Below are 21,666 nucleotides of genomic sequence, written 5' to 3'. Positions count from 1 at the left end.
CCCCCTTCCCTTTCCTATATTTTATTTTTTTAACAAATAATGTAGTTAATTTTATTTGACATTTTGATAAATAAACAATAAAACTAAACTATTTTGTTTGGTGGCAACTATTAAAATTAATAAAAAATAAAACTAATTTTTTTTTAAACAACTAATTTATTACTTTGGAATTCTAGGTGTAAAATTTTATAGAACATACAAAAATATGAGCTTTTCGGATCAAACCCCAAATTGTAACCTTCCTCGCATTCCTTTATCATCTCCATCTCCTACCTACAATTTTTAACCCCATTTGTAATTTTCAACTTGCATTTGAAAAAGAAAAGATGAGGGGCTCGTGGTAGATGTGGCCTCCTCCACGCCTGTAACGGACCAGCCCAGTGGGGAGCGGTGTTACAGTCCTCTACTGCCCGTGTGGAACCTCCACGACCTTCACACCCAACAAAACTACAGTGTAGAGTAGGGTGTTGATAAATCTTTTAAGGAGAGAAAATGAAGACTAATGTTTTTTTTTTCCTCGATGACGAACATACCTCCTAGAATCTGATCATAAAATCCATTTATTGTCTACTTTGTGAGACTCGAACCTGCATCACTTTGATGGTGATAAAGACCTGATGCTACTAGGCCGTCAATTGATTATAAGAATAACGACCAAACTTTCTTGGACCACATAGCCAAATTTAATTAGTTGTTTTCTTTTATGTGGAAGCTTATAGGTACAGATTTAATGCCCTTTTAAGTTTAGACCTGAATGTGTGTATTTAAAAAATTAAATTAAACAAACACACACACATTCAGGTGGAATAAATGAGAGAATTTGCACATCAGACTAATAATAGTTTTGTATAAAAAAGTTAAAAACCAAATAACTCCAGATTTTCATAATACAAAAAACTTTTAGGTCACAAGCATCGATTCAAATTGCTCAAGAACTGCCCAAAAAAGCCAATAGAAACCTACACTATCTTTGATTCAATCACAAGGTGAAATCTGTGTTAGTTAAGCTAGGGACGAGCATTTCCCGGTACCAATTTTTTCCATTTTCGGTACTGCTATTTTGGTTGATTTACCGGTATGCCGTACTGGTACCCATTTTCCTTGTTTTTCGGTACCGGTCTAGTACCATGCTCATCCTAAGTTAAGCCAAGTCAAAGGAATTACATTCATCAATATTCACATCATTACTTTTTATTTAAAAACATCATTTTTAATAATATAACGAAGACGCAAGAAGCTTCGTAACGAACGCATTGTGGTTAGAACCGTCTAACCATGATTCGGTGTATCGTCTAAGTGAGGGAGAGGGAGAGAATATAAATTGACTTTTTGGGTCAAAGTTACCAACTTGTTACTATTTCCAGAAAATATACAACAATCTGTTATTAAAATACATTGTTCCAAACTTCAAAACTGCAGTTTGATTCAAATTGTTTCGATAAACATATTGCGTTTAAAAAACAACAACAATCTCTTATTAAAAATACAAAAACACTCGAATACTACTTACAAATGTACTTAACGGCGGATGTTGTGGTTACAAAAGCTATACAACAATCATCCCATCTGCCACTGCACCCGTTATACAACAAAGCTCGTCAGATTTAAAAAATAAATAAGAAGACAGTACAAACAAAAAAAAATTGTGAAAATAACTATACTGTAAAACCTATTTAAATTAATAACCTCGATAAAATTAATAATTTATCCGGTCCCAACTTGGGACCAGTACAAAATTGGACCCCAATTGATAAAATAATAAGGTAATAAATTAATAACTATTTTGAAGTCCTATATATATTGGTCCCAACGAAACTATAAATTAATAATTACTAAAAGATTCCAAATTCTAAGATTGTCTAGTAAAAAATGAATCTAAATTCACTTGTTTTCTGTTAAACTTCAAATGTATATTGAGTTCATCTTTAAATCTCCTTATTGCACTTAAGAGTTGGGTTTCCTCCTGAATTGGTGTATAGGCATTATGCCTAGAGGTGCACAAAATAACCGGTTAATTAACCGTAACCGGTTATTAACCGAAACCGTAACCGGTTAATAACCGATTTAGGAATAACCGGTCCAGCCGGTTATTTAACCGTAGGTTAGAACCGATTATAAGTGTTTAGTATAATAACCGGTTATTAACCGTTTTTTTAAACCGGTTTTTTAACCGATAGACTGGTTAACCGAAAAAATAACCGAAAAATTCAAAAAAAAGGCAAAAAAAACGGTTAATAACCGAAAATAACCGGTTAAAGTAATTAACCGGACCAGTTAAAAAAATAACCGGTTAAAGCATTAACCGGTTAAAGCATTAACCGGTTAATATCAAAAAGTCAAATTAACCGGTATAACTGGTTAACCGAACCGGTTATTAAAATTAACCGGTTTGTGCACCTCTAGCCTAGTGGAGATGGATATGATCGGGTGGTTCCACTGGTCGCACGATGATACTCCAGTGGTCCGTCAGTGATCCAAATTTGCCGTTCAAAAAAAAAAAAAAAAAAACTTAAGAGTTGGGGCATTGTCTTCTCGTATTCCAACAAAAAGTTGGAAAAGAAATGTGCATTCAAACTTGTTTTTGTAATTTATTTTTTGGTACCATGAACTAACTTTTTGTATTAAAAAACAATGAACTTGACGGATTCAATTAATTTTTGAATTCTAAATGCACATTGGACTTGGAAATTTAAAGGTCAAACGTAAAACACTTTATATTAATAAATTATGGAAAAATTACAAGTTTTGTCCTTTATCTTTATACCACTTTTCAGGCGGTGTCCTTTTTAACGAATGTTGACAAGCTGTGTCCTTTACTAGGTATTTTGTTGCAAGTTTAGTCCTTTACACCCAACCCAGTTAAAAAACCATGTTAATTGTTGACTGTAAAGGACTAAACTTGCAACAAAATACCTAGTAAAGGACACCGTCTGTCAACAATTAACAGGGTTTTCTAACTGGGTTGGGTGTAAATTACTAAACTTGCAACAAAATACCTAGTAAAGGACACCGCCTGTCAACATTCGTTAAAAAGGACACCGCCTGAAAAGTGGTATAAAGATAAAGGACAAAACTTGTAATTTTTCCATAAATTATTAATTTATCGATATAACAATATCTCGCTAAATTAATAAAATATCTTAGTAAGTCAGTCCCAACATTATTAATTTATAGAGGTTTTACTGTACCTTAAGAGTCGGTTCGCCTTTGTTAGTATGTGAAGCCTGTTTTGCAGCTGCTTGCATCTGAGCTTTTGCGGCTCTACCTGCAGCTGATTTTTCAAACTGTTCTTGCCTGCAAATCCAGTCATGGAAATATTTCAAACAAAGTTTATCTTGTAAATTTGAAATATCAATGTTGTATATCGAATTATACAACACAAGACGAACTCTGCGAGATATGCTACCGATCGTATTCAAAGTTTGAGGTCAAACGTTTTTCAAGAAGGGGAGGACGTTGTATATCGAATCACCGACCCGTTCAATACACATATTCAACCAACACCGTGTGCAAGTTGATCAACAAATTGTATGCAAGACCTAAACTCTATATCTAGAAGAATTACAAACTGGTCATCCATTGCAAAAAAAAAAAAAAAAAAAAACATTGCTATATAAAACAAGGTCTAGGAGGCCGAGTAATCGCTACAAGGTAGGGTGCTGATATGATTTTCTTCAACTTCGCTTAATTACTCGGAATTGGTCAAACGCGGTCAACCTTGGCCAGCACCGGGTCTAGTTGGACAACTTGAGACGAGTTTGACTTAAGAAAAAAAAAACATAATTCCTTGTTTATCATATTAAATAATGAATATCAATTTTTGAAATACTTTACTCTTCGAACACGTATTTTTTTTATTTATATTGATATTCACATATTTTGTTATAAATATTAATAACTAGGGCTGCAAACGAACCGAACAAACACGAACAAGGCCTTGTTCGTGTTCGTTTGATAAGAAATATATGTGTTCACGAACTATTCATGAACGCTTACCGAACGTGATTTTATGTTTGTGTTCGTTCGTTAAGGAAATGAACTTATTCGTGTTTGTTTGTGTTTGTTTGTTAATTTTAGGCAATGAATGAAAACGGACGTTGATTAACACAAATGAGCACAAATTGACGTTCATGAACACAAATGGAAACAAACGAATACAAACAAGCGTTCATGAACATAATATATAATACGATGACACTTATTAAATCTTTTATTTATCGGAATTTTTAAGCATTTAATAAAATATAAAACTAAAAACACTAATGAATTATCGAACACAAACGAACACGTTACAGATCGTTCACGAACATAAATGAACGAACATGGCCTCTGTTCATGTTTGTTCATTTAACTAAACGAGCGATTTTTTTTGTCCGTGTTCGTTTGTTTAATAAGCGAACGGACACAAACGAACTTCCCGCCGAATGGTTCACGAACTGTTCGCCAAACGTTTGGTTCGTTTGCAACCCTATCAATAACTTATGATATTTGACATATATATAATTTCCCAAAAAAATAATTTGTTTATGATTTTAACATGTCCGGATACTCCCCGAGTACAGGGCCGTCTCCGAGAATGGTAAAAAAAATTGGGCCCCGGGCGAAACAAAAAAGTTGGTATAATATAAACTCATCAAATATATATCAAGAAACCACAATACGACATGCTAATCATGGGGTTTGAACTCATGACCTCAAGATTATAACCCAAAACATTAACTAATTAATCATATAATCATCTTGTTACCAAGATCGAAGAGTCAATTAATTAAGTGAATTGATAGTTCAAAACAGTTTAGGAAATAAAAAATGTATAGGATTAACTGAAAATTGTTTAGGAAATAAAAATGTAAGGGAAGAGTTTTGAACTCATGACCTTGGTTTTCAAATTTAACCTTCATTTTTGTTACTAAAGTCATTTATTAAACATTTAAGGTGCTCATATAAAAACCTTAACCCTAAATTTTTGTTGGGCTCTATAAACCTTTTCGGCCTTGGCGTCTGCCCGAGCTGCCCAGCCCACAAAGCCGGGCCTGCCCGAATACTCGCAACTCCCCAGTGACTGACCTGAGAGAGCCTAACCGACACACGGTTGACTTATTGACCACAACAACTTAACAAGTTAACATCACTAGTTATAAGCAATTTCAATTGTGTATATTCCTACACCTAAATAGCTTCATCTGCAAGCAAGCATCACTTATGAACCAAACTACAGTAAAAATTAATAAAATTAAGCAAAATAACAGATTCAGAAATGAATTGCCTTTTTTCGGCGGCTTCAGCGGCTTTGGCTCGAGCTTCTTGAGAAGCTTTGCGTTCTTCTTCCAATCTCTCCTGTCTCGCTAACCCTCCGTCGAAGCAATCTAAGCAACCCATCTTGTTGACTTTTTGGACTCAATTTTGACCGGTCGTACAGAATATATAGGCTCAGAATCCAGATCAAATAGTGCCTTCATCTTTAGTGTACTTTCAACTCTAGTCCTTGTAATTGTAGGAATTGAGAATTTTGTTGTGACACGTCATCAAAGATGCCACATTAGTAGCCACATCAGCTGCTACGTCATAAAAAAATGCAACATCAGTTACCATGTCAGATGCCATGTCAGCAAAAAAGGTCACATCAGATGCCGCGTCACCGAACAAAGTGCCACACCAGCAAAAAAACTAACTGGGTTAGTGTTTGATTAGTTAGAGAGTGTCAGAGAAAAAAAAAGTTGAAAATTGAGAATGTTGTGATATAAATCGAAAGTTAAGAGTGCAATTGGACAATTAATGAAAATTGGGGTTATTTATATCCATTATCCCTATTTTTAAATAATCTATTTCTCAGAGCATCCACAATAACGATGTTTTTAGATGTTTTTGATGACATGGATGAGAGAGAGTGTTGAGGTGGAGGAGAGATGTAGCTATTTTGTTGTTCCACAAAAACCTGAAAAAATATACATGTGAGTATGATTAGAAGAGAGAATAGATGAAAGAGAAATTGATGTTTTTATGTATTGTGTGTAGGGCAAGAGAGAGAAACAAATTTATTGGTGGGGCAAGTGACATGTGGCAAATAAAAACATCCACCAAAAACACCCTTATTGTGGATGCTCTCGTTGTTTTAGTTATATTAAATTGATATTATTTATATTTGTGTTATTTTTTCTTGAAATTTGAGCTTTGGTGAAATTGAATTGTGTAATAGAAACTAAAGTGGATTAGGTTGGGGTTGGTTTGCAATTAGCTGGATGTTTTTGGAGTATGTTATTTGTAACTTTATACTTGACTTATGTCTGGTGAACTCAAACTAAACCACCACACATATTTTTTTAAATAGTGTAATATCAGTTAAATATGATCACAAGATGGGCTTTTAGTTTTGAATTTAAAATTTTAGAAAATGTTAAAAGATAAATTAGTTTCGTAATGTTCTTTTCGAATATATCAAAACTCAGTTTAGAGATTTTTTTTTGTTTTTTTGTATTATGAATATACTAAATTTGTTGAAAAACATATTATACTTTAAATTTACTTTTCTTCATCACCTGCCAATTATATTATATATATATACTAGGTTATAACCCCGTGTATTACACGGGGTTATAAATAAATTTTATATACTAAATAATAAAACAATATATTTTTAAAACCTTCTTTATTGCACGAGTTGAGTAAATATAATTTTATATATTAAATAATAAAAAGTTATATCTATAAGAATAATATTGTACGGGTTGAATAAATGTAATTTTATATACCAAATAAAAAAATGAGTGAAGAAGAGAAAAGGAAGTTTAAGATCTTACAAATGGGCAATTTGGGATGGTATTGCAATGAAGAAGAGAAGGAATAAAGGGTGTAAAATAAATAGTAGCCCCTGGTTTCAAACCTAGAGTGTGGCTCGTTTACAAAGCAAACCGCGTTGGCTTCGACTTAACTTGAGTGTGGCTCGTTTACAAAGCAAACCGCGTTGGCTTCGACTCGTTTACAACCAAGACAATTTCAAGCAAGCTTTTTGCAAGCTTCTTTCAATTAAGTTTCGAGCCACAAACTATTTGCACAACCCTAGTTACATGAGATATTTATTTATAATTATCTATTGGGAGCTAAACTTATTCTCTAAATTTGTGAAGTCGATTGTACAGCCATGCTTAAAATTCATACGAGACGGACCCATACCTCATAACCTTTGCCTGTCAGAGAAGAGAAAAAGCGTTTAGCTATGATGACATCGTACTATTAAAATGAGTTCCTTAGTCAATCTATCTTTTAGAACATACACTCCCTTATTCTACGCCCCCTAAAATCCACCTAGATACCCAATTATCCATGATGGGACTTGAATCATCACTACTTGATTGAGTGAAATTCACAAATGTCTTTGGACCAAGGGCGCATGTTTAGAAACGGCTCGGGCTCTTAATCATAAACTATTCTCATTAACCACCTATATATACACCTTGCATGATTTAAACCTTTCATTTTTGAATAAAAAGAAAACACCTTACCACCAAAATTAACTCACCTGTCCGTATGAAATATAAATAAAAACACTTTGCTATATGCCTAAATAATACACCAAACTCTAAATTTAATTAAGACATATATATAGAAGTATATATTTAATGACAAGATAAGTTAGTTATTCCAACATGCCCCATAAAAACTGCCGCCACTTAATTACCTTTTACGATATATTCAAGATTTAGCTACATCAAGCTATCGATCTATGAATCCAACTCGACATCTCTAATGCTACAACAACATTAAAACAAACAAACAAAAGAAAATAAAACATACACAACGAACACATCGCCACAAAACAATATCACAAAATTACAAACCGAAAAAAGGAAGTTTTTAGTCTTTACCAAAATCAAGAACGACCAATCGAAGCTGATTACGTACGTCAAAGTTCGATCAGAAGCTTCTAGTATCATGTTTATTGCTTATGTCACATATCCATCTTGACTTTTGCAACTACTCTTTCAATTCTTTGATGTTATTCGGCTGCTTTGGATTATGTAAGTTCTCGTTAACTTCCGGAACCAAATACCAACCGATAGAAGTACATAATATCGCGAAAGATCGTCCCGAAAACATCAATAACACCAAGATCAAGATCACAAACAAAGGAAAATAATAACAAGGCTTCCACCATTCCACAATCTTTCTTTTACTTTGATCCAACTTAAACTTTTCAGTATGATCATGAACCACTGGTTTCGTGTTGTCTTCTTCGGCTTTACTAAAAGAAACATCCTTTTTATGATCTACTTCTGGAGTACTTAATGAACTTGTGTTATGATGTATTATTCTATGCTCATCTTGTAACTTGATCACAACAGGTTCGAGTTCATTCGTGCTGTTGTAAATGAACTTAACCATGGAGACATCTTCATACCTTTTTTGTGCCAAAAACTTCTGTCTTTTCTGGTCAAGTTCAGCCAAAAGTGCCTCATACTTGTCGAGCCCGCAATTCGCATATGGGTTTGTGGCTATTTTATTTCTTCGGTTACCGAAAATGTGCCGTCTTCTTGTTGATTTTCTTGTAGATGGGGAAGAAAATGGCCAAACCACATCGTAATTATCTTCTTCTTGGCTATGGAATGAACCACATATGAAGGCCATGATTTCTTGTTTTTTGCAAACTGTAAGGGTCTTTTTATATGTGTAGTATTTTTACAAATATGAGAATCAAAATGGATGAGAAAGAATCATATGAAGTATATGAATGTTTGTTTTTAAGACTAGTTAAATCCAATTGTTAGAATAGTCAAACATGAAAGTTTTGACTTTTAGGGTTAATGGAGAATTAGGTTTGGTGAAGCTTCTAAAGACTTGAAATCATAGAAAGAAACGTTACTTGACCTCTATATATCTTGTGCCATTTTGTCCAATAAAATCAAGTTTCAATTCACACCTTGCTTTTTTGCCACATAACTAGTATATGCAAAAAGCATGATTCAACACCAAAGATCAACTCTATTGATCAAGTTTCTATTGCAATGTAAAGCAATTTAGGGGCTGTTTGTTTACCTCTTAATGAGGCTCTTAATGGTTCAGACCTCTTACTCGGTTCAGCACTTAATGGTTCAGACTGTTTGTTTCACGAGCAAATGTCTGAATGGTTCAGACATTTGCCTCTAAATGGTTAAGATTTATACAGAGTCTGAATGGTTAAGACCTCTAATCTGAATTGGCCAGACATTTGCCTCTGAACGGTTAAGCATTATACAGGCTCTTAATGGTTCAGACCTCTTATTGGTTCAGCACTTAACCATTCAAATGTTGCCAAACTGCCCCTTAAACTTTCTTGTTTCAACTGGATATTCAAGATATCGAAAAGCATTATTTTGTTTTTCAAAAATTTTCAAATTCGAATAATCCGAAAACCAACCCGATGAACACCCCCTACTTTAGATCGTGAATTACGTCTTTCTGTTTTGAAAGACGTAATTTTGCGATCTAAAGTAGGGGTTCGTCGGGTTTGTTTTTGGGTTATTTGAATTTTAAAATTGTGAAACTGAATTCAAATTCGAATTTGGGTCGATTCGAGTAACCCGAATTATGAGAAAAATAAACAGTAACAAAAATTTTGTTCCAAAATTCTGATGACACAATCTAGGTGCTACATACCTTGCTAGTAATCATATGTGTGTCATACACGAACAAAGCATGTTCGTAGTTAATTTTCACTTTGTTAGAGTTACACAAGGAAAGCTTCATGTGCAATCTACATCTATAGAGGATAAGTTCACAAACATTTTCACAAAACCGATTCAAAGATTCATGTTTTTACGTGCCAACCTACAGACCGCTCTCCGTCATAATAATTATTTTTGTTAAAAGTAAAGGATTAATTCTCATTCATATGTTATTTATTTATTGGGCTTATTATAACATGTCTGGGCCTGTTATGTTTGGGCTGTTTATAAATAATCACAAAAGATAGGCTGATCTGTTATCCGGTTGTTAGTTTGTTATAACAGCTCGAAGTATAAGGGGTGTACGTGAAACATTTGAGGGGTTGCCATCGTCATCAACATATCTCTTGGACTGAAGTGTAATATTTCCAAAAGGTGGTATAAAAGGCAGACTTCTCGACATTTCTAGCCAGTCTCTCTCTCATTTGTTACGCACAGCTCTCAAGTTTATCAGTCTTCTTTGTTCTTTGATTGTATCCTTTTGTATTTTTGTATCAGTTGTTTTGAGATCTTTGATAGATCTAGTGATCGTGTGTGATCACTGTTTCTGATCTTCTGATTGTTTGTATCAGTTGATCATTTCATTGTGTTTGTTCTCAGATCTTACTGTTTGTAAGATCTAGGATTTTGGGGGTGTTTTTTGGATTGGGTAAATAATAAAAGTTTTTGTCGCTTGTTTTCTCGCTATATTGTGTGTTATCAGTTGTTTTCATACCATTTGACTTGGTATCAGAGCCAAAGAGCTCTTGATTTGTCTTCCGCATCTTATTCTGATAGTGTTTGTTGTGTGTATGTTAGGGTTTCTTGCCCTTGTTGATCAGAGTTGTATTGTGTTGTTTCGCATCCTTGGAATTTGTGCTTGGGAGATCTGTGAAGACAAATCCTATTCTAGGGTTTGTGCGGTGTTGATTGAAGACCTGCGTTAGTCTCTGAAACCCTAGAAGGTTCAGGGCAAACTAACCGGGATCATTTGATTGTTGTTTTTAGCAAATCAGGTCTTGTAGTTCTTGAAAACTACAGATCTGGTTTTATTTGGAGTTATTTTGCACCCGATGTAAGATCGTTCTTACTCTTCTCTTTTATTTTCTATTGTTGGAGTAGTTGAAGTCGGGGTAGTGAGGACCGACATTTCTTTGATTACTTGTTTTTTCTCTGTGTTGCTATATTCTGCGTTTCTTGTGGCCTGTTGTGGTTGTTTATCTGTTGTTCTTGTCTTGATTTGTGTATTAGGTCTGATAAGAGTAGTTGTGGCTCCCGAGTAAAGGTTTGTCCAGGCACCATAGCTGAGCTGAATCTGGTCCCTGATTCAGCTTCGCCCTAGGGTTTGTTTTTTGTGTGTTTGTTTCACACTTCTGTGTGTTATTTGTGATATCCTCTGTGACTTGTTGTCTGCTTATTTGTTTGTGTGTGTTATCATGGGTGACGGTGAAGGTATTTCTGTTACCCTTATTAGCAAGTTAGATATAGGGTCACCCCTCTATTTGCATCCAAGTGATTCTAGTGCATTAACTATTGTTGGTGTAAAACTTAAAGGTATGGAAAATTACACTATCCGGGCAAGTGCAATGAAACTTGCATTGGAAGCAAAAAACAAATATGGTTTTATAGATGGTAAGTGTGAGAAATCTGAGGATGATGAGGTGTTGTCTGCCCAATAGGATAGGTGTAACTCAGTTGTGTTGACTTGGCTGTTAAATTCTATTTCTGAGGAGTTGTTGTTAGGACAAGTGTTTTCTAAACTTGCATCTGAAGTTTGGCTTGACTTGAAGGAATCTTTTGATAAAGTTTATGGTTTAGTGGTTTATGACTTATATAAAAAGCTAAATTGTATTTCACAAAATGGAAGTTCAGTTGCTGAATATTATAATAAACTTACAACGATGTGGAAGCCGTTTGATGCTATGCTTCAACTGCCTTCATGTTCTTGTAAAGCAGCTAAAGAATATAATGATTTTACAACATTAATAAAACTTATGCAGTTTCTTATGGGTTTAGATGATGTATATCAGCCTGTAAGAACAAGTTTATTAAGCAGAGAACCATTCCCTTCAGTCAAGGTTGCTTTCTCTATTGTGTCTAGGGAAGAGTCTCATAGGATGGCTAGTGGTAGCATTAAAGGACAAGGTATTTCTTATGTGTCTAAGTCTAATCAGTCCTTTGATCCTAAGAAAAGAGTGTTTAGAGGACCTAATCCAAACCTAAAATGTACACATTGTAATTTGATTGGTCATACTGTTGATAGGTGCTTTGAAATAATAGGATATCCTCTGGGTTTTAAAAAGAGGGTTGGTAATCAGGGGTAAAGGTAATTCTGGTAATAATAAATCTAATGCTACTGTTGGATCTACTATTTCTGTTGGTGCTTCAGTCTTACCTTTTACTTCAGAACAAATTACTAAGTTGTTACATAGTGTTGGTGAGAAATCTGGAAATGAGTCTCAAGCTTCCAATGTTGGAGGTAAGTTTATCAGTGATTGTAATTTTGCTAGTAGTTTAGTTAGTTGTTCTAGTTTTGCTAACTTTGGTAGTAGTCATAGGTGGATTGTTGACTCTGGTGCTAATCAACATATGTCTAAAACAGATATAAATATGTATAACCGTGTTGATGTGTCAGAATTTGATTTAAGTGTTAGTCATCCAAACGGTACAAGTGTGAAAGTTTTAAAAATTGGAGACTTCAAATTAATTGATGGTATTGTGTTGAAAGATGACTTTTATGTTCCTAATTATTGTGTAAACTTGTTGTCTGTTTATAAACTTGCTAAGGATACTCATGTTTCAGTTGTGTTTAATGAAGAAAATTGTATATTATAGGATTCCAAATTAGGGAAAGTCCTAATGATTGGTAGCCAGGATAACGGTTTATATTTTGTGGGAATGAATGGTAATTCTAATAGTGTATGTTTTAATAGTGTTTTAAAAACAAACTTATGGCATAGTAGGCTAGGTCATCCTTCAGATCAGGTTCTAGCCTTGTTAAATCATGACATAGGGATTAATAGTTAGGGTTCCGTTTCCTATAAGTGAACATAAGTCAAAATGTGTTGGTGATTTGGTTCATTTAGACCTTTGGGGTCCTTATAAGATTTCGTCTTATGAAGGATTCAAATATTTTTTAACTGTTGTTGATGATTTTTCTAGGATTGTTTGGTGTTATCTTTTGAAAAATAAAATGGAAGTTTTTGAGAACTTGTGTGTTTTTATTAAATGGTTTTAACACAATTTAAAACTAAAATTAAAATTTTTAAAAGTGACAATGGGACGGAATTTGTAAATAATCAAATGAATAACTTTTTTAAAACTAAAGGTGTTATTCATCAGACATCTTGTTCATACACACCACAACAGAATGGTGTGGCTGAACGTAAACATAGACATTTGTTAAACTAGGCTAGATCATTGATGTTCCAGGGTGGCTTACCTCTTAGATTCTGGTCTGATAGTGTATTAACTGCGGTCAATTTTATTAACAGGTTGCCCTCATTAGTTTTAGGTGGTAAAAGTCCGTATGAAGTTGTTTTTGGGTTTAAACCTTCTCTGTCCCATTTGAGAAACTTTGGGTGTCTTTGTTTTAGCACAATTTTAAATGAGTTAGATAAATTTGCTTATCATGCTGATAAGTGTGTGTTAATAGGATACTCAGATGTTAAAAAAGGATATAAACTTTGGAGTTTGGATGAAAAAAGAAGATTTTATTCAAGAGATGTGAAGTTTTATGAGGATGTTTATCCTTTTAAAACAAAACAGTTAATGAATCAAGAAAATATTGTTGATAAAAGTTTAAATCATAAGTGTGCCTAAAGTTTCTTTACTTCGCGATGATGAAGAGAGGGTTATTGGATCTCATGAGTATCCTAGTGATGATCAGCAGCTAGATCATTCTTCTACATTTGCCTCCTCTAGTCAGGATGGTCATGAAAAGGAAAATTTAGGAACTAAGGTTGAGAGTAGTAGTAGTGAGGATAATAGACCAACCTATCTGAGGGAGTCCAATTTAGTTCTAGAAGGTCTACTAGGGGTGTGTTTGTGCAAAAAAAAAATGGATGTTTTTGTGCTTGATGGTAAAGTTAAGTATGTAATAGATAGAGTAGTTATTTATTCGTGTTTATCTGCTGAAAACGCCTGTTTTGTTAATTCTTTGAATAAAATTTTTGAACAATTAATTACAATGAGGCTGCCAAAGATATTAGGTGGGTTGAGGCTATGAATGCCGAAATGGAAGCCTTGTTTAAAATAATACATGGGTTTTGGTTGATTTACCACCCAATAGAAAGCCTATTGGGTGCAAATGGGTGTATAAAGTCAAATATAAATCTAATGGTGAAGTTTAACGTTTTAAAGCAAGATTAGTTGCTAAAGGCTATAATCAAAGAGAAGGAATTGATTTCAGTGAAACCTTCTCTCCTATTGTAAAAATGGTAACAATAAGGTGTGTTATTTGTCTTGCTGTGAAAAATAATTGGCCTATGTTTCAACTTGATATTAATAATGCTTTTTTTTGTATGGCTCCTTAACTGAGAATGTGTATATGTCATTACCCCGGGGTATTATTCTAAAAATGAAACAAAAGTTTGCAAGCTTGTTAAGTCCCTATACGGACTTAGACAAGCACCACGTAAATGGAATGAAAAGTTGACTGAAGTTTTAGAAAAAATGGGTTTAGGCAAAGCTTATGTGATCATTCCTTATTTGTTTTGTGCAAAGGTTCTGTGTTTGTTGTTCTGCTGGTATATGTGGATGATATAGTATTTCCTTGGAATAGAGGTCTTCTATGATAAAAATGATGTTTGTCTAAATCAACGAAAATATTGTTTGGAATTGTTAAGTGAATTCGGTCTGTTAGGATGTAAACCAGTTGCAACTCCTATTGAACAAAGCTATATAGTGTCATCTAGAACTGAAAAAAGTCCAGTTTTGTTAAAAGATGTTACTAGTTTTCAGAAGTTAATAGGGAAACTGATATATCTTTCATTGACCAGACCTGATATATCGTATGCTATCCAGTTTCTGAGTCAATTTATGCATAGTCCAACCGAGTCACATTTGCAAATTGCTCTAAGATTGCTTAGGTATTTAAAGTCTTGTCTTGGTAAAGGATTAAGGTTTAAATCTGAAAATGTGTTAGAGTTGTTAGGATATGCTGATTCTGACTGGGGTAAGTGTTTGGTAACTCGAAAGTCCGTAACTGGTTTTTGCATATTTCTGGGCTCGTCGTTGGTCTCGTGGAAGAGTAAAAACAAAGTGTAGTCTCGAGATCAATGGCAGAAGCAGAGTACAGAGCTATGTGCTCTGCTACGTGTGAAATAATGTAGATTGTGAACTTGTTGAAAGAACTTAAAGTTGATGTTTGTTTACATGTGAATCTGTTTTGTGATAGCAAAGCGACTATGTCTATAGCTGCGAATCCTGTATTTCACGAAAGAACAAAGCATTTTGAGCTAGATTTGCATTTTTTGAGAGAGAAAGTTTCCTGCGGTGAAATACGTCCTGAGAAAGTTGACACAGAATGTTAACTTGCAGACGTATTTACTAAAGGACTTTCGGTGTCGCAACATGAAATGTCTTGTGACAATTGGGATTAACTAACATGTTCAAACATATGAATGAAGGGGGAGTGTTAAAAGTAAAAGATTAATTCTCATTCATACGTTATTTATTTATTGGGCTTATTATAACATGTCTGGGCCTGTTATGTTTGGGCTGTTTAAAAATAATCACAAAAGATAGGCTGATGTGTTATCCGGTTGTTAGTTTGTTATATGTTTGTTATAACAGCTGGAAGTATAAGGGGTGTACGTGAAACATTAGAGGGGCTGCGATCGTCATCAACATATCTCTTGGACTGAAGTGTAATATTTCCAAAAGGTGGTATAAATGGCAGACTTCTGGACACTTCCAGCCAGTCTCTCTCTCATTTGTTACACACAACTCTCAAGTTTATCAGTCTTCCTTATTCTTCGATTGTATCCTTTTGTATTTTTGTATCAGTTGTTTTGAGATCTTTGATAGATCTAGTGATCGTGTGTGATCACTGTTTCTGATCTTCTGATTGTTTGTATCAGTTATCATTTCACTGTATTTGTTCTCAGATCTTACTATATGTAAGATCTAGGATTTTGGGGGGTGTTTTTTGGATTGGGTAAATAATAAAAGTTTTTGTCGCTTGTTTTCTCTCTATATTGTGTGTTATCAGTTGTTTTCATGCCATTTGACAATTTTATAGTTGAGGATAGATTATGTAAATATGAAAAATGTATATATACCCCCTGTAACACCCTAATTTAGAATACAATCCTGATTACAAAATTTCCTTGATTACTTGTGTGGCCCAACTCTCAGCTAATATTCGTTGACCGTTGATGCAATCCTGATTACTACACCAGGCGTCAACCGACCCTATTGATTGCTGTTGGTGCATATTTGTGACAACAGCTTAGATTTGGTCTTTGGATATCTTGTAATTAGTTAAACGATAAACAGTTAGCGGGTTTAGCTTTGTAATAGTTAAATTATAGAGTTTGGGCTAAACAAAACACACATTGGGTCTAGGGGGGACGAATTGGGCTTGCCCATGTAGGAATCCCTAGCCCAAGTAGCAAACCTTGTGTTATATAAACAAGGTTATGCTTTAGGGTTTAGGTTAATCAGCCAAAACAGAGTTTGTGAGAATTTCGTGAGAGCAATTAGGGCTTGGACGAAATTTGAGAGAGTTAAGGTTTTGATTGATTGTAATTCGTGAGATTGATAATCAATATAAACCCAGTTTGAAAGTAATTTCTGTTTCTACTCATTCTATAATATTCTGATCAAGAGGATTCCGCACTCTTGATTGGATTGACAATTCTGTGAAGATCCGTACGAACAAGGGGACCTACAATTGGTATCAGAGCATTAGGCTCTTGAAGGCTCAATTCAGAATTGTGTCTGCAGTTTCGGGTGGAAGTGTTGAAAATTTCGAGAATTTTAAACCTGATAATTAGGGTTTCGAAATTTTTGAATTTCTGATTAAATTCTGTGATTTTTGTTTGTGTTTGATCAGTTTGTGTGTTTGATTTTGCTGATTTACAGGTTTTCGGGACAGGTTTTGCTGATTCTTGAAGAATTTTTGCAGGACAGATTTGAAGATTCGAAGAATGTTCTTCGTGTTCTTCATAATTTTCGAAAATTTGTGCTGATTTTGTGGTTCGATTTTGCAGGAATTGTTTGAAGAATCCAGAAAATCATCAAAATTTCAAGAAGATTGAATTTCCAAATTTACAGAGTAGCGAAATTATCTAGACCTGCGAAATTAACAGACCAGCGAACCTATCGGCGAAGTTAAAATCCAAAGGCGACTTTGGTAACCGTATAATTTTCCTCAGCGAAATTATTGCGGTGATCGGCGACTTTACCAGTAACCCAGCGAATTTAAATGACCCGGCGAAATTAATCGAAGTCTTGATAATCAGCGAATTTAACCCAGCGAATTTAACTAGCGAAAATAGGAGCATAATTAGAGGGGTGGAATATTTTCTAGCAAGCGTCGATAAAATTTCACAGTTTTGCAAATAGAAATTGATCCGTAGCTCGTTTCACTAAACCGTCTGCACCGTTAAATTCCTTGCATTTTTAGGACAAAAAAAAAAAACTTTGGAAAATCCCGAAATTGGTTTTTGACATTATATATCATTGGATTCGTCTTTTTGAGACGATTCTAACAGTGTAATTTGGTAACCATTGTTTTCGGATATATTTTGTACGGTTTTCTCAGTCTGCAACGTTTAAAATGTCGAACATGTCTACTTTGAATGAGCTTTTGAAAATGGAGCATGAGGTTGGCACTACCAACAAACCGCCTAAGATGATGAAGGTGGAAAATTATTTGACATGGAAGGATCGTTTTCAATCATTCATTGAATATCAGGACACTCGCATGTGGATATGTATCGAAGATGGGTACACAAACCCAACACACGACTTTGAGGGCAGACCACGTAGAACTGCCTATGTGAACATGCAAGAGGCTGATAAAAAGATGTATGAGGCTGAAAAGAGAGCCTTGGCTGCTATAAAAATGTCCTTACCTGATAATATCAAGCATACCTTCAAGAAGTACACAAATTCAAAGGATATGTGGGATGCATTAGAGAAAAGATACCCGGGAAATGTAGATGTTAAGAAGAACAAGATTGATCTACTGAAGAAGCAGTTCGCTATTTTCTAGTACATGAAACATGAGTCACTTGAGGACATCATCACTCGTTACTACCATCTGATGTCAGAAATGGAAAATTATGAGATCGATTGCTATTCTGACGTAGAGAAGAATGACAAGCTGCTCGATGCCTTACCTACTAAATGGGATATCTACACTCTCATGATCAAGGGAGAAGTATATTATAAGACAAAGGAGTTGGCAAGCTGAGAGCTTATGAGCTCAGTATGAAGAAGAAAGACACTGGATATGATCAGGTTCAAGATCCAGCGATTTACAATGGGCATACATCTTCTTCATCTCACAACGCTTCTAGTGACTCTGCTACTGCGTTTCTATCTTGGGAGAATGAGCAGGTCACAGTGAATGAGGATGGTGATGTTTGTTTTGTAGCTGCTTCAGGAAGTTCAACAGGAGCCAAGAGAACATCAGCTTCTAAGCAGAGTAGTAGTGCAAAGTCGATGCCTATGAGTGTGAAGTCTGCTGAAGAACATCTGGCTCTACTTGCTTCGTTTGTTGCTTCTTATGAAAATTACATTCAGGGGAAGATATCTGATCCTGCTACTTTAGATGAAGATTATGATCAGATTGACCCTGATGATCTTGAAGAGATGGATTTGCAATGGCAAATGCCATGATTTCTAGGCGAGTGAATAGATTCATGAACAGAACAGGAAGGAAGTTTGTAGGGAGGACTGTTGGTTTCGACAAGACCAAAGTGAGGTGCTATAACTGTTAAACTTATGGGCATTTCGCTAGGGAATGTCAAAAACAAAAGCAAGAGACTTCGAGTCAGAGTTCAAACAACAGGAATGCATCAAATAATTCTAGCTCAAAGGCTTTGATCTCTACAGAAGGTTCATATGATTGGAGTATTCATCCAGAAGACAATGAGAATGCCACTCAGGCATTCATGGCAGAGATAGTGCCAGTTGATGATAATGAAGCTACTGTGGGAGATGCTGAAGCAAAAGTGGATGCTGAGGCTGAGATAGAGAGTAAAGCTGAAGAAAAGAAGGTTGATCAGACAACAGATGCTGAATAGGAAAAGCAAAAGTCTGACCATGAAAGGGAAGCTGAAGAAAAGGATGCTAAATACAAAAGAATGGAAGCTCAACTTGCAGCTCTAATGGCCAACATTGACAAACAAACAGGAGAGGTAAAGTCTAATTCTGTGTGTTTAAAATGTCGTGAATTACAGGGTGAGGTTGACAGGTTGTCCACACAAAACCAAAGTTTGGTAAGCGAGATGTCTAACATTAAAGAATCAAACTTTTTTGCTAAAAGAAACGAATCTTTATACTTGAAGAAAATAAAAGGTTATGAAAGTGAAATTGAAGCTGTAACCTGCAAATTAAATGAAAAACTTCAAGTCATAGACTTAGCTCATGAAATAATGGCTGAGAAACAAAATAGATTTCTGAAAAATGCAAAGAGTTGTCAGATGCACAACTCAAAATTGTTGAACTTGAAAAGAAATTAAGTCAATTCAGGGACTATACTTTTGTTATGAAACACATGATGGGTGGGTTAAAGAAGAGTAATGACAAGACTAGTGTGGGATTCAAAGGCTATAATTAAGTCCCACCTCCTCTTAGTCATGATTATTCATTCCTACCTGATGAAGATGAGCTAACAAATTTTATGTCAACAGCACCAAGTAGTTCCACATCAAGTCAAGGAAACGTGTATGACAGTGATGATGCTAAGAAGGATAATTACAACAAACCTATTTTGAAAAAGAAAACTTCACCTCCTAAGAATAAGAATCCAACTTTTGTTAAAAAGATTAATTTTGTTCAAGGAAGTGACATGAAAAATGAAACAACTGTTATTGAAAACGAATCGAATGTAGAGTTTGCTAAAAACAAAAACAAAGAAAATTCTGAAACTAAGCAAACTGAACCAAATCTTTCTAAGGCATCATCATCAAAACCTGAATCTAGTTCAAAGGCTTCAGATAAGAAGTCTTCGAAAAAGAGATCGTGCTTCAAATGTCACACCAAAGGACATGTAGCTAGCTGCTGTCCTAACAAAAAGAATGAAGCCAAAGTGAGTGAGAAAAAGAGAGAGAAGTCACCAGAGAAGAGTGGTGATAAAAAGGAGAAAGAGTCCAACTCTCCAAAGAAGTCAGCGCCTAAGCAACCAGAAAATGTTGCTGTTGGTGTAGATAAGGCTGAAAAAGGAACTCCACAAGTTCCTCGTTTTCAAAGAAATCAACCAAGATTTCAGCCTAAATCTCCACCAGGCAGAAATGAGAGACCTAGAAGCAGTTCACCAAGAATGAACAATTATAATTCTAATAATTTCAGAAGACAAGGTCAATATCAAAATCGATACCAAAATAACGGTGGTCGAACTTTTTATAACAATGGCTTTAGAAATTATAACCATCAAGCTTCTTGGAATATAAGATTTCAAAGGTCAAATAGTCCAAACACATATAGGAACCCTCAGGACCAAAGACTTAGTGGAAATCAAAATTAAATTCCATCAACAGGTCTGAGATCCAAGACTCCAGTTAGGAGTAATGGATATTGGATGGATGTTCCAGTGGTTGGTGAATTTGGACGACCCAAGACCATTAAGGCTTGGGTCCCCCAATCTAACTAATTTCTTGGTTGGTGTGTGCAGGAGCTGCTAAGGAGGATAAGGAGTGATAATGGCACGAAGTTCAAGAATCGAATTCTGGATCTCTATTGTCTTCGCAAGGGAATTGAACATCAATATTCTGCTCCTTATACACCTCAACAGAATGGAGTCGCTGAGAGGAAAAACAGGACGTTGATTGAAGCCGCTAGGACGATGCTTTCAGATTCAAAGCTACCAGTTCTTTTCTGGGGAGAAGCTGTGAATACAGCTTGTTATGTCCTAAACAAAGTTTTAACTGTTAAACGTTTTAACAAAACTTGTCATGAGTTGATGTTTAACAAAAAACCAAACTTAGAAGGCTTTGAACCATTTGGATTACCCTGCACCATTGTGCGGAATAAAGATAAACAAAAATTCGGTGAGGTGGCTGACGAAGGGCTACTTTCTAGGTTACGTACCTGGCGCATCGAATAAAAGGGTTTTTAATCTAAAAACTGGTAAAATTGAGGTAGTGTTTAATGTTGAAATTACTTCTTACAAACCTCAACAATCAACGAATGGACCTGCTATATTATATGATTATAAAGGGTTTTTAAATCATTTAATATTCCTGAGTTTTCCAATGCAGATGATTCTCAGTTGATTCAAACAGTGATAAATGAAGATGATGAAGGCGAGTTCATGCCTAGATCAAATGTTGATATGACAGATGCTCCGGAAACTTCCCAAGGTGCTGCTGATACTGATTCAAGCGATAGTGAACCTGAACCCAATCAGGGGGGAGGATTTCATTAGTCCGTTTGCAGATCAGAACATTCAGGGGGAGGTTGGATCAAACCATTGGTGACAATCTAGAAGTCGATGCCGTTGCTACTACACGAGCAAATAGAGATCATCCAATTGACATGATACTTGGAGATCCTACTGTAGGTGTTCAGACAAGGAGAAGCATAGCAGCGAATACAGGTTTATTTGTTTCAATTGAGAAGACTGGGATTGTGAACGAGTGCTTGTATAGTTGCTTCATTTCTCAAGAGGAGCCGAAGAACATTCATATGTCTCTCAAAGACAATTCATAGGTTGAAGCTATGCAAGAGGAATTGGCCCAGTTTGCTAAGTTGAAGGTTTGGGAGTTAGTTGACCTTCCTAAAGGTGAAAGAGAGATAGGCACTAAATGGGTAT

At 35.2% G+C, this 21,666-nt stretch overlaps 2 protein-coding genes across 2 annotated transcripts; both read right to left on the bottom strand.

Moving 5' to 3' along the window:
* Window positions 1-1,326: 1,326 nt before the first annotated feature.
* On the bottom strand, window positions 1,327-5,413 carry LOC110914509. The gene is made up of 3 exons (XM_022159300.2): window positions 5,267-5,413; window positions 3,189-3,294; window positions 1,327-1,572 (listed from the first exon to the last, which is right to left on the bottom strand). Exons 1-3 carry the CDS (start codon window positions 5,377-5,379, stop codon window positions 1,558-1,560), a joined length of 234 nt encoding a protein of 77 aa, XP_022014992.1. The 5' UTR covers window positions 5,380-5,413; the 3' UTR covers window positions 1,327-1,557.
* A 2,558-nt stretch (window positions 5,414-7,971) lies between these two features.
* LOC110888960 lies at window positions 7,972-8,622 on the bottom strand. Its single transcript, XM_022136456.1, has one exon. The coding sequence runs from the start codon at window positions 8,620-8,622 to the stop codon at window positions 7,972-7,974; it is 651 nt and encodes a 216-aa protein (XP_021992148.1).
* Between the last annotated feature and the right edge of the window lie 13,044 nt (window positions 8,623-21,666).

The sequence above is a fragment of the Helianthus annuus genome, chromosome 11 (genome assembly GCF_002127325.2).
Source record: "Helianthus annuus cultivar XRQ/B chromosome 11, HanXRQr2.0-SUNRISE, whole genome shotgun sequence".
Lineage (NCBI taxonomy): Eukaryota > Viridiplantae > Streptophyta > Magnoliopsida > Asterales > Asteraceae > Helianthus > Helianthus annuus.
This window is presented reverse-complemented; position numbering and strand designations above follow the sequence as displayed.

Excerpts from the sequence above, each read along its gene's own strand:
- LOC110914509 (XM_022159300.2), bottom strand. The coding sequence starts at position 5,379 with ATGGGTTGCTTAGATTGCTTCGACGGAGGGTTAGCGAGACAGGAGAGA. Across the intron at positions 3,295-5,266 it reads GCTGAAGCCGCCGAAAAAAG|GCAAGAACAGTTTGAAAAAT; the intron begins GCAATTCATTTC and ends CTGGATTTGCAG.
- LOC110888960 (XM_022136456.1), bottom strand. The coding sequence starts at position 8,622 with ATGGCCTTCATATGTGGTTCATTCCATAGCCAAGAAGAAGATAATTAC.